The 13,171-nt window shown below is 49.8% G+C and overlaps 1 protein-coding gene across 1 annotated transcript; it reads left to right on the top strand.

Moving 5' to 3' along the window:
* The first annotated feature begins 10,399 nt into the window (after positions 1 to 10,399).
* Positions 10,400 to 11,449, top strand: LOC140720530 (paraneoplastic antigen Ma3-like). Its single transcript, XM_073035373.1, has one exon. The coding sequence runs from the start codon at positions 10,400 to 10,402 to the stop codon at positions 11,447 to 11,449; it is 1,050 nt and encodes a 349-aa protein (XP_072891474.1).
* Positions 11,450 to 13,171: the final 1,722 nt, after the last annotated feature.

Raw genomic sequence — 13,171 nt, 5'->3', positions numbered from 1 at the left:
GAACGCCTGAGCATACCTGGTGTAGTGGTCTTTGAAGACAAAGATATTCGCCGTATTGCTGGCATCGGGCTCTATGGCCAATAAATCCGTACACAACAGGTCCAACGGCCCCTCACTTTGCGAGTGTGACAACGGAGCAGGGGCAGGAACGCTCTCCCACTCCTCGCCCGTCTCCTGTTCCTCATGCTCCCGTCGTGACAAAGCAACCGCAGCGACATTCCTGCTTCCCAGCCAGCACTTCAGGCTGAAATCAAATACCAACAAGGCGGCCAACCACCGATGGCCGGCAGCATCCACTTTCACCGAAGGCAGGAGATCAGTAAATGGGTTGTTGTCCGTCCTCACCTCAAACCTGGCTCCGGGGAGATAGTCACTCAGCTGATCCACCTCTGCCCACTTCAACGCCAGGAACTGCAACTGATGGGTGGGAGAGTTTCTATCGGAGGGCGACAAACTCCGGCTGGCAAACGGGACAGGTCCCAACCCGGTGCCCTGATTTTGATGCAAGACGGCCCCCTAATCCCTCTTGGCTGACGTCGGTGTGTAGTACATAGGGTAAACGGGGGTCCGCAAAAGCCAGCACCGGTGCCTAGGTCAGTAATCTTCCAGCGATTTAAAAGCTTCCTCACATTTCGTATCCCACCTCTGTCCAAAGGGTTCCGACGGGTTCAGTTATTCTCCAACCTCCCGCCCCCCTTTTCCTTTCTTCCCCATGGGAGGGTAACCAGGCAGAAGATGGTTCAAGGGGTGACTCAGTTTGCCGTAGCCCTTCACGTATCTTCAATAATAACCACAAAACCCCGAGAACGAGAGCAGAGCGCTCACAGTCTGGGGTCTTGGCCACGTGGTCACCGCTTCTATCTTACCTGGGTCTGCAGCTACTCCAATTTGAAAGATTATGTGTCCAACATAGCTAACAGACGTCTCGCAGAACTAGCACTTGTCCAGGGAGAGTTTTAACCTTTCCTCCCTCAGCCGACGTAGCACCTTCAGTAGCCTCGCTTCCTGTTCTTCCAAGGTGGCTCCAAACACTACCAAATCATCTAAATACATCGACACCCCCACCGTCTTCTCCACGACCCTCTGGAGAAGGTGGCAGGGGCTCTCGATATGCCCTGGGGCAGTCTTTCGAACTGGAAAAACCCCAGAGGGCATATAAATGTCATCTTCTCTTTGTCGGCCTCACTTATCGGGATCTGGTAATATCCACTCCTCAAGTCCAGCACACTAAACCACTTCGCTCCACTCAGACAGGCCAACGCGTCTCCGACCCTCGGGACCGTATACTGGTCAGGGACAGTGCGCCGGTTCAGGGTCCTACAGTCCACACACATGCGTACCTTTCCGTTCTTCTTCCGGGCCGCTACTATTGAGGATGCATAGGGCCTTCGGGACTCAGTGATAATTCCAGCTTTCTTCAACTTGCCGCACGTTTTCCACATCTGCCGAGGCCAGTCGCCGTGACCTCTCCCTGAACGGGGTGTCCTCAGTCACTGGATGATATGGTGAGTGCTCTTGGAACATCCCACATCAAACTCACCAAGAGAAAAAAACATCTTCCTGCTTCAACATCTTCTCCAGTAGCCTGCGTTTCCACTCCGGCGGCACAGGAGAGTCCCCAAAGTTAAAGGCCTCAGCGGTCAGCTTTCCTGTTTTCCAATCCTTCCCCCTAAGTGAGCCTCACAGGTGCGCTAGACATTACCGTCACCGGGAACAAATGCCCCAGCGGCATCCCTCTCTTAAAGGAGATTTCTCCTTTCGTAGTGTTCCTGTCACTCACAGTTATCCGCCTCGCATCTACCACCGAGGGCCTCGGCACTCCGGGCCTCACCAGCACCCCAGCCGGAAATCGAGTCTCCCCCTCGAGATCTACTAAAAGGGCCTCGCCATCAGGCACTCCGGGAAATCTGGGGGTTCCCATCATTTTTGCTGCTTCCCCGGGCTTTATTATCACAGGCTTCGACTGGGTGGACCAGACAGTCCCCCTTTTAAATTCAGTCTCCGGCCCAGGGCGGCGTCGCACTTGCTCAAAAGCAGCATGAAACGCTGGGTGCTCGGCTCGGTCCCCCAAACAGTCCTCTCCTGCAGGCCTCCATGAGACTCCACACCACAGGGATGTACCCCGTGCACGGAATTGGGACAATGGCAAATGCTTTAAGTACTGATTGTAAAACGAACGATATAATAGCGAGACCTGCGTCCCGGTGTCGAGTATGGCTTTAGCAGAGATTCCCTCTATCCGTAGCGACACGCTCGAGCGGGGTTCCACTCATCCTTCCGGAATAGAGTCTTGTGATTTCGTGGGTTCCTTGGTAAATTGCTGTTAACGGGTTCACCGAGAGACGCGAGGCCATTCCCTCACTGGGTCTCCTCGAGGTTTCCCGACACCTCTCCCTTCTTGGATACCCGGGGACTCGCCCTCCTAGAGGCTTCCGGCCGCTCACATTCCCGCTGGAAGTAGCCCTCCTCCCCGCAGTTATAGCACAGCCCTGCCTCTCAGAATCTCTCGGGAAGTGTCCCTCTTTCACACAGTTATAGCACACGCTACCAGCCGCCCCTCTTCTCGCAGACCTCCGGCCACTCGTAGCATCCTGCGCTGTCCGTCCTCCCAAATCAGCCAAAACCTGGTTAACATTCACACCTCGCACTACCCCAGCCGCCTCTCCCCGCAAACTTTCAACTAATCTCTGCCACTTTTCCTCATCCGAGCACTGACACTCTCTCAACAACTGTGACGTTTCCTCAACCCATGTCTCATAATCCCCCTCACCCTCGGGAGCGGGCGTTATCCCCGAGAAAACTCTTATCTTCTGGCGGGGCCCCTCTGCCCTTCTCGCTAAGGAGGTAAGTGCAGAGGCCAACTCAGAGCTCTCGTCTTTCATGGTGGAACGGGAATTGACCAACTTTTCCAAATCTGACCACTCTTTCCCTTCATCCACCAACACCGGTAGAATCCGTTCCCTGAGATCTCCTCCCCCCCCCCCCCCCTGCAGGCAACTCTACTCGCTGAGCTTTGGCCCCTCCCTCCCCGACACTCTGCAGACGCCATGGCCCCGCCTCCCCGGGGACGCCAATCTCCTCTGGCAACTCTCTGCCACCTTCGCAGCCGCACACCATCGCCGAAAAGCAGCTGCCGCCATCCCGACTGTATATTATTTAGGCCGAGTGGTCACACAGCATCCACAGAATTCAATCCCGGGAAGAGCAGCCCACAAATGTACCGCCCAGGACTATCGGCTTGTATTTGTCTCGGGGAAAATCCGTCCACCCGCCAAACCGTGTCTCCCGTTTGCGTGGATGCTGTGTAATGCACACTGATACAAACTCGCACATACAATATCAGACAGCACACAATGTACGTTTACAGAGTACATTTGATAAATCTTACTGGAATAGGTCATTAGTAGCGTTAGAATATAAAAAGAAAACAAAAGAAAGGCGCCGACTTATCAGAGTTCAATCAATTCGTGCATAACCGCTGGAGCTCAGTTATGGACGCCTTCTGTCCGCCATTCGATCTTCTCCGACCTCCTCGACCCGCCGCCTGGGGCCAACCTCGGTGATCGGCCAGAGCCCGTCCAGCTCGTCCTTCCTCTTCGGTTCTCCTCCCGGAAATCCCGCTACTCACTCCAGGCTCCCACACATACAGATAGAACAACATCGCTTCCAGTGGTTAGTTCCTCCGTTGTCAATAATTATAACCCAAACATTTCAACTAAACAGAGCATCACCTAATCAGTTTCCCACAAAGAAGCAATTTCATTCTAACTCTACAGAGCAGCCATTTTATATAAGTAGTTAATAGTTAACATTACAGTTAATAATCTGACAACCTTACATATATATTGGTGAGACCCGACGCAGAATGGGAGACCGTTTCGCTGAACACCTACGCCCTGTCCGCCCGAGAAAGCAGGATCTCCCAGTGGCCACACATTTTAATTCCACGTCCCATTCCCATTCTGATATGTCTATACATGACCTCCTCTCCTGTCAAGATGAAGCCACACTCAAGTTGGAGGAACAACACCTTATATTCCGTCTGGGTGGTCTTCAAACTAATGGGATGAACATCGATTTTACTAACTCAATTAACGCTCCTCCTCCACTTCTTACCCCATCCCTCATTTATTTATTGATGTATTTATTTATTATTTTTTCTGCCCCTCTCACAATCAGTGCTTGCCAGCTCTCTATCTACCTCTGGTGCTCCCTTCCCCCTTTCTATCTCCCTAGGCCTCTTCCCATGATCCTTTCCCTTCTCCAGCTGTGTATCCCTTTTGCCAATCAGCTTCCCAGCTCTTAGCTTCATCGCTCCCCCTCCTGTCTTCTCCTATCATTTGGGATCTCTCCCTCCCCCTCCCACTTTCAAATCACTTAATATATTTTCTCTCAGTTAGTCCTGACAAAGGGTCTTGGCCAGAAACGTGTTCTGTACTTCTTCCTATAGGCGTTCCACCAGCATTTTGTGTGTGTTGCTAAAACTTACAATGATTCATTTCTATTTGATTATGAGCCACAGTTAAGTTATAATTAAGGCAAAGAATATCGATAATAATGGCTTAAGGGGAACTAAAGTTTATTCCACATCAACCCCACCGACTGGGAGACATCATTGTCACATGGTCAGCTGGAGATGTCAGACCCCTGAACAAACCAGCACAGGGTCACAATACAACCAATACACGGGACTGGCAGATAAACCTCTGTGTCCTGAAACCAGGCAAATGCACTAACACACCAGGACATGAGTTTGAATCCTACCACAGGAGCTGGGATTTTAATAATGACTTGATGATATTGTAGAGAATAAAAGCACATATTAGTGTAATTACCGGGATTGTCAGGAAAATACGCAAATCCTTCGTGCCCTGTGAGTGCAGACTCTGACTGACGCAGGTCTTCCCCCTTCTGGATCAGCATCTCTCACTGTTGTTAGAGGCAGAAGATGGGAGTGGTCGTGATAGGGGACCCAATCTTCAGGAAACAGACAGGAGAATTGATGAGCATGAACTGGACACCTGAATGGTATGTTGCCTCATAGGTGCCAGGGAGGGTCAGGGATGCCTCGAATTGTGTTTGCAACATTTCAGAGAGGGAGAGAGAGGTAAAACAGCCAGATGTCCTGGTACATTGTGGGACCAATTACATAAAAGTAAAAGCAAAGGGGTCCTGAAAATAGAGTTTGGAGAGCTTGGTAGAAAGTTCAGAAGCAGCACCCCCAGGGTTGTAATTTCTGGATTGCTGCCTGTGCCACGTGCTGGTGAGGGTTGAAACAGGATAATTTGGCAGATTAAAGATGGTTGAGAAGCTGGTGTAGGGGACCGGGCTTCACGTTTTTAGATCATTAGAAATTGTAGTCTGAGAGGAATTGGCCAAAGCAAATTGGAAGGAGACGCTGGCAGGGATGGGAGCAGAGCAGAAATGGTGTCAGTTTCTGGGAAAATGGGGAAGGTGAAGGATAGATATATTCCAAAAATAAATAAATACTCAAATGGTAAAATAGTAAAACCGTGGCTGACAAGGGAATTCAAGCTAATGCAAAGGCAAATGAGAGGTTATACAACTAAGCACAAATTAGAAGGAAGACAGAGGATTGGGAAGCTTTTAAATATTTACAGAGAGCAACTGAAAGAATGATTGGGAGGGGAAAAATTAAATATGAATTGACTTTATTGCTTACAGCCTTGATATGCACGAGGAATAAAAATCTTTATGTTACTTCTCCGTCCAAATGTGCAATGTGTAATTTACGTAATTTATGATACAGACGTTTATAAATACAATGTACACCATGCTAGTCAATATAACATAGAAATACAGTTGTCTCAGCACGAGTTAAGCAGTTTGATGGCCTGCTTGAAGAAGCTGTCCTGGAGACTGTTGCTCCTGGCTTTTACGCTGCGGTACCGTATCCCGGATGGTAGCAACTGGAACAGTTTGTGCTCGGGTTGACTCCAGTAATCCTTCGGGCCCTGTTGATACACCTGTCTTTACAAAACAAGCCAGAAAACAATATCAAATTGTTTTTCAAGTATTGTAACAAAATAACACAGAAATGAAAGTGGATATAGACCACTAGAAAATGAGGCCGGATATATAATAACGTCGAATAACGAGATGAAAGATAAATTAAATATTTTGCATCAGTCTTCATCGTGGAAGACACTAGCACTGTGCCAGAATTTGAAGGGTTCGAGGGAAGAGAAGTGAGTGCAGTTACTGTTACAACGGATAAGGTGCTCAAAACGCTGAAAGACATGACGGTACATGAGTCACCCGGAGCAGATGAACTGCACTCTAAAGTTCTGAAAGGGGCAACAGTGGACATTGTGGAGACATTAGGAATGATCTTTCAAAAATCAATGGACCGTGGCATAGTTTCACAGGACTGGAAAACTGCTAATGTCACTCCACTCTTTTAATCAGGAGGAAGTCAGCAGAAATGAAGTTATAGATCAGTTAGCCTCACCTCTGTAGTTGGGAAGAATTTAGTGCCATTTGTTAAGTATGAGGTTATGGAATACTTCGTGACACTGAGCAAGGTAGGACAAGTCAGAATGGCTTCCTTAAGGGAACTTCTTGCCTGACAAACGTGTTTGTAATTCTTTGAGGAGATTACAATTAGCATAGAAGAAGGGGATGTAGTATATTTGGAATTTCAGAAGGCCTTTGATAAGACGCACAAATGAAGCTGCTTACCAAGTTAAGAGCTCATGGTATTACAGAACATTTATTGGCATAGTCAGAACGTTGGCTGATTGGTCAGAAACTGTGAATGAGAGTAAAGGAATCCTTTTCTGTTTGGTTGCCAGTGACTAGCGGTGTTCCACAGGGGTCGCTGTTGGGACCGCCTCTTTTTATGTTAGATATCAGTGATTGAGGTAATGAAATATTTGGCTTTGTTGTCAAGTTTGCAGATCATACAAAGAATGGTGGAGGGCGGTGGTGTTGAGGAAACAGGCAGACTGCACAAAGACTTGAATGAGGAGAAAGGGCAAGAAAATGGCAAATGAAATACAATGCTGGAAAATTCAGGTCATGAGCTTTGGTCGTAGAAATAATGTGCAGATTATTTTTTTTTAATGGGGAGAAAATCCCAAAAAGTTGAGATGAAAATGGACTAAGGAGTCCTTCTGCAGAACACCCTAAAGGTTAACTTGCAGGTCGAGTCAGTTGTGAGGAAGGTGTTAGGAAGGCAAATCCAATGCCAGCGTTCAATTCAAGAGCTTTTAGCAGCACTCAAATCAATAGCAGCCAAATTATGCTGTTCCTACACTAACCAGCAGGTGGCACAGGCAACAACCCAGAAATTACAACACTGGAGGTACTGTTCTGAGCTTTTTACCAAGCTCTCACAATTCTATTTTCAGGACCTCTTTGCTTTTACTTCCAGTATCATTGGTCCCAGAATATACGAAGATACAGTATCTGGTTCTTTTCCCTCCCTCTCCAAATTATGCAGACACGATCCCAGGCGTTCCTGACCCTGCCACCTCGTAGGCAACACACCATTCAGGTGTTCAGTTCATGTCCATAAATTCTCCTGTCTGCTTCATGAAGATTGAGTTCCCGATCACTACCGCTCCCCTCTTCTGCCTCTGACAACAGTGAAAGATGCTGATACAGAAGGGGGAAGACCTGCTTCAATCAGACACTGCACTCACAATTCACGAAGGTCTTGTGTATTTTCCTGACAATCCCGGTAATCACACTGATACCCACTTTTATTCTCTACAATATTATCAAGTCAGTATTAAATTTCCAGCTCCTGTGGTAGGATTCAAATTCATGTCTTGGCATGTCAGTGCAGTGTGCCTGCGATCAGGATACAGTGGTTCATCTGCCAGTCCCGTGTATTGGTTGTATTGTGTCACTGTGCTGGTGTGTTCAGGGGTCTGATATCTCCAGCTGACCATGTGACAGCGATGCCTCCCAGTCGGTGGGGTTGATGTGGAATAAACTTCAGTTCCCCTTCAGCCCAGTAGTACGGCCAAGCTTTGTAAGTTTTACCTCGATTAATGGCATCAAGTGTTTTTCTTAGCACTGTGTTCAGCAAATAGCGGTGATCGGATTTTTCAACCGGTAGGGCCTCATCTGTCACTGTCAATTCCTGGACATCATCATCAGTCCTGTAAATATTTAAACTGGTGGTTATAAGCTGCTATTCGGAATAATTTTACGAATCCATCCAGGGTTTCGGTAAAGAGCAGGTCCTACCTCCTGTTCCGTCGAGATACCTCCTGAAATAAATAAAAACACAAATCTGATTAGACTTGGACTTCATTTTCACATCGTGAGCTTCATCCAAATCATTACAAGGTTTTTAAAAATCCCCACTCCCACAGTCGCTTACACACACACACACACACACACACACACACACACACACACACACACACACACACACACACACACACACACACACACACACACACACACACACACACACACACATCACAGAACCACGGGGACCCTGTTCTGGTGTGTTCAGTGGTCTGACATCTCCAGCTGAACATGTGACTGTGATGCCTCCCAGTAGGTGGGGTTGATGTGGAATAAACTTCAGTTCCCCTTCAGCCATTATTACAGCCAATCCTTGCCTCAAATTATAACTTACCTGCTTCATGACAAAGCTCAGTCTTTTAACGAGGATATCTGCAGATGCTGGAAATTCAAGTAACACACACAAAACGCTGGTGGAACACAGCAGGCCAGGCAGCATCTATAAGGAGAAGCACTGTCGACGCTTCGGGCCGAGACCCTTCGTCAGGACTAACTGAAAGAAAGATAGTAAGAGATTTGAAAGTAGGAGGGGGATGGGGAAATGCGAAATGATAGGAGAAGACCGGAGGGGGTGGGGTGAAGCTAAGAGCTGGAAAGGTGATTGGCAAAATGGATACAGAGCTGGAGAAGGGAAAGGATCATGGGACGGGAGGCCTAGGCAGAAAGAAAGGGGGAGGGGAGCACCAGAGGGAGATGGGGAACAGGTAGAGTGATAGGCAGAGAGAGAGAGAAAAACAAACAACTAAACATATCAGGGATGGGGTAAGAAGGGGAGGAGGGTCGACGGTTCGGGCCAAGACTTTTGGTCAGGAGTAACTGAATGAAAAGCTAGTAAGAGATTTGGGAGGGGGAGGGGTGATCCTAAATGATAGGAGAAGATAGGAGGGGGAGGGATGAAGCTCAGAGCTGGGAAGTTGATTGGAAAAAGGGATGCACAGCTGAAAAAGGGAAAGGTTCATGGGACGGGAGGCCTAGGGACAAAGAAAAGGGGAGGGGAGTACCAGAGGAAGATGGAGAGCAGGCAAGGAGGGATTGCGAGAGGGGCAGAGAAAATAATAAACAAATGCATGAGGGATGGTGTAAGAAGGGGAGGAGGGGGATGAATGGAAGATGGAAAAATCAATGTTCATGCCATCAGCTTGGAGACCACTCAGACAGAATATAAGGTTTTGGTCCTCCAACCTGAGTGTGGCTTCATCTTAACAGCAGAGGAGGCCATGGATAGACATATCAGAATGGGAATGGGACGTGGAATTAAATTGTGTGGCCACCGGAAGATCCTGCTTTCTCTGGTGGACCGAGCGTAGGTGTTCAGCGAAACGGACTCCCAGTCTGCGTCGGGTTTCAACAACATATATGGAGTGTTCTCTGATTATTAACTACAATGTTAACTGTTTATTGCTTACATAAAATGGCTTCTCTGTAGCGTTATAATGAAATGGCTTCTTTGTGGGTCACTGATGAGGTAATGCTCCGGTTAGTTGAAATGTTTGGGTTATGATTATTGATAACGGAGGAACTAACCACTGGAAGCGATGTTGTTCTACCTGTATGTGTGGGAGCCTGGAGTCAGTGTGCGGGTTTTTCGGGAGGAGAACCGAAGAGGAAGGACGTGCTGGACGGGCTCTGGCCGATCACCGAGGTTGGCCCCAGGTAGCGGGTCGAGGAGGTCGGAGAAGATCGAATGGTGGACAGAAGGCTTCGATAATTGAGCTCCAGCGGTTGTGCTGGAACTGATTGAAATCTGATAAGTCGGCGCCTTTTTTTTCTTTTCTTTTTATATTGTAACACTATTAATTACCTAGTTCCAGTAAGATTTATAAAGTGTACTCTGTAAACGTACACTGTATGCTGTCTGATATTGTGTGTGCGAGATTGTACCAGTGTGCATTGCACAGCTTCCACGCAAACGGGAGACACGGTTTGGCGGGTGGACGGATTTTCTCCTGGACAAATACAAGCCGATAGCCCTGGGCGGTACATCTGTGGGCTGCTCGTCCCGGGATTGAATTCTGTGGATGCTGTGTGACCACTCGGCTTAAAAAAAATACAGTCGGGATGGCGGCAGCTGCTTTTCGGGGGTGGTGTGCGGCTGCGAAGGGAGCAGAGAGCAATGCGTGCGTGCTGGCGGGGGGTGGAGACTAGCGTACCGGATGAAGTGTTACTCCGAGGTTTGAGTGCGGTTAAAACGTTTGGCAAAGTGGAGATTGTATCGCGGAACTTTGATTTTAAGGCAGGTACAGATATAGTGTTAGTGCAGACAAGTGAGGACATAACAGGGGCAGAGTTGCGAGAGGACATTGGCGTCCCCGGGGATGCGGGGCCATGGCGCCTGCAGAGTGTCGGGGAGGGAGGGGCCAAAGCTCAGCGAGCAGAGTTGCCAGCAGAGGGGGCAGGAGATCTGAGGGAGCGGATTCTTCCGGTGCTGGAGGATGAAAGGAAAGAGTGGTCAGATTTGGAAAAGTTGGTCAGTTTCCGTTCCACCGTGAAAGGCGAGAGCTCTGAGTTGGCCTCTGCACTTACCTCCTTAGCGAGAAGGGCAGAGGGGCCCCGCCAGAAGATAAGAGTTTTCTCGGGGATATCGCCCACTCCCGAGGGTGAGGAGGATTATGAGACATGGGTTGAGCAAACGTCACAGTTGTTGAGGGAGTGTCAGTGCTCGGATGAGGAAAAGCGACAGAGATTAGTTGAAAGTTTGCGGGGAGAGGCGGCTGGGGTAGTGCGAGGTGTGAAGTTTAACCAGCTTTTGGCCACTCTGAAGGACGATATGGAGGCTTTGGAAAGAGCTTTTGGGTTGACTGGGAGCTCCTCGGGGAGTTTCAAAACATGTATCAGGATGAGGGTGAGAAGCCCTCTGCGGACCTTTTATCGGCTTGAGAGACAGCTTAATGGCTGGCCGCGCCGGGGAGTCATTCGGCCTGAACAGGTGGATCAGTTCAAGATGGATCAGGTATTTCGGGGTACCCAGTCCGAGGACAAGATTGCTTGGAGTCTCCGGCAGTCTTATAAAACGCTCCCTCCTCCGACGTTCGTTCAACTGATCAGAGATGTGAGGGGGGATGAGCGCGCGTTGAGGCCTCGGGAGGATTCTGTCAGCAGGGTGAGATCCTCAGTTGTAGCCCCGGTGGGGTCGGAAGAGAATCGGGCTCCACCCGGCAACTGAAGGAGGTGGTGGCCGAGCTGAGGGCTGAGGGGTCGGTAGGGCAGGCTTCGCCCCCCAGAGGACGGACAGCGCAGCATGCTGCAAGTGGCGGGAGGTCAGCGAGAAGAGGGGCGACTAATAGCGTGTTCTATAACTGTGGGAAAGAGGGACACTTCCGGAGAGACTGTGAAAGGCAGGGGGGTGTGCTATAACTGCGGGGAGGAGGGTCACTTCTGGCGGGAATGTGTGCGGCCGGAAACCTCAAGGAGGGCGAGTCCCCGGGTATCCAAGAAGGGAGAGATATCGGGAAACTTGGAGGGGACCCAGTGAGGGAACAATCTGCTGTCTGTAGGCGAACACGTTCCCAACAATGTACCAAGGAACCCCTGAAAGCAGAAGACCCGATTCTGGAAGGAATAGTGGGACCCCGCTGCAGCGTGTCACTATGGATACAGGGAATCCATGCTAAAGCCATACTGACACCGGGTCGCAGGTCACACTACTATACTGTACCGTTTTACAATCAATACTTAAAGCATTTGCCATTAACCCCATTCCGTGCACTGAAGATCTGGGGTGTCAGTGCTGGGGATTATCCGAATGACGGGTATTTGTCAGTGAAACTGGAGATTTCAGAAGCCGATGTGGGAGTGTCTGAGGTTTTGGAGACGTTGGTGCTGGTTTGTCCGGACCCGGTTGAGACGGGGCGGGGGTGCTTCAATCCTGGTGGGGACCAACACCCCTGTGGTGCGGAGTCTCATGGGGGCCTGCCAGGAGAGGGTGAGTGAGAACTGTTTGGGGGACCCGGGCCGGAGACTGAATTTAAACGAGGGACTGTGTGGTGCACCCAGTGGAAGCCTGTGATAATAGGGTCCGGGGAAGTAGCAAGAGTGATGGGACATCTTCCCCAGATTTCCCGGAGTGCCTGATGGCGAGGCCCTTTTAGTCGACGCCCAGGAAGATCTCGAGGGGGAGTCACGATTTCCGGCTTGGGTGCTGGTGAAGCCCGAAGTACCGAGGCCCTCGGTGGTAGATGCGACGCGGATAACTGTGAGTGTCAGGAACAATACGAAGAGAGAAATCACCTTTAAGAGAGGGATGCCGCTGGGGCATTTGTTCCCGGTGATGGTAATGTCTAGCGCACCTGTGAGGCCCACTAAGGGGGAAGGACAGGAAAACAGAGGAAAGCTGATCGCTGAGGCCTTTAACTTTGGGGACTCTCCTGTGCCGCCGGAGTGGAAACGCAGGCATGTGGAGATGTTGAAGCTGGAAGATTTGTTTTTCTCTTGCCGATTTTGAGTCGGTTGTTCCAAGAACACTCGCCATACCATCCGAGTGACTGAGGACTCCCCGTTCAGAGAGAGGTCGAGGCGACTGGCCCCTGCAGATGTGGAGACGTGCGGCAGCACTTGTGCAAGTTGAAGGAAGCTGGAATCATCACTGAGTCCCGAAGCCCCTATGCGTCCCCAATAGTAGTGGCCCGGAAGTAGAACGGAAAGCTACGCATGTCTCTGGAGTATAAGACATTGAACCGGCGCACTGCCTCGGACCAGTATACGGTCCCCAGGGTCGAAGACCCGTCGGCCTGTCTGAGTGGAGCGAAGTGGTTTAGTGTGCTGGACTTGAGGAGTGGATACTACCAGATCTCGATGAGTGAGGCCGACAAAGAGAAAACGGCAACTCACACAAGATGCTGGCGGAACGCATCAGGCCAGGCCGGGACCCTTCGTCAGGACAGACGAA

This window comes from Hemitrygon akajei, unplaced genomic scaffold (genome assembly GCF_048418815.1).
Source record: "Hemitrygon akajei unplaced genomic scaffold, sHemAka1.3 Scf000044, whole genome shotgun sequence".
NCBI classification, from domain to species: Eukaryota; Metazoa; Chordata; class Chondrichthyes; order Myliobatiformes; family Dasyatidae; genus Hemitrygon; species Hemitrygon akajei.
This window is presented reverse-complemented; position numbering and strand designations above follow the sequence as displayed.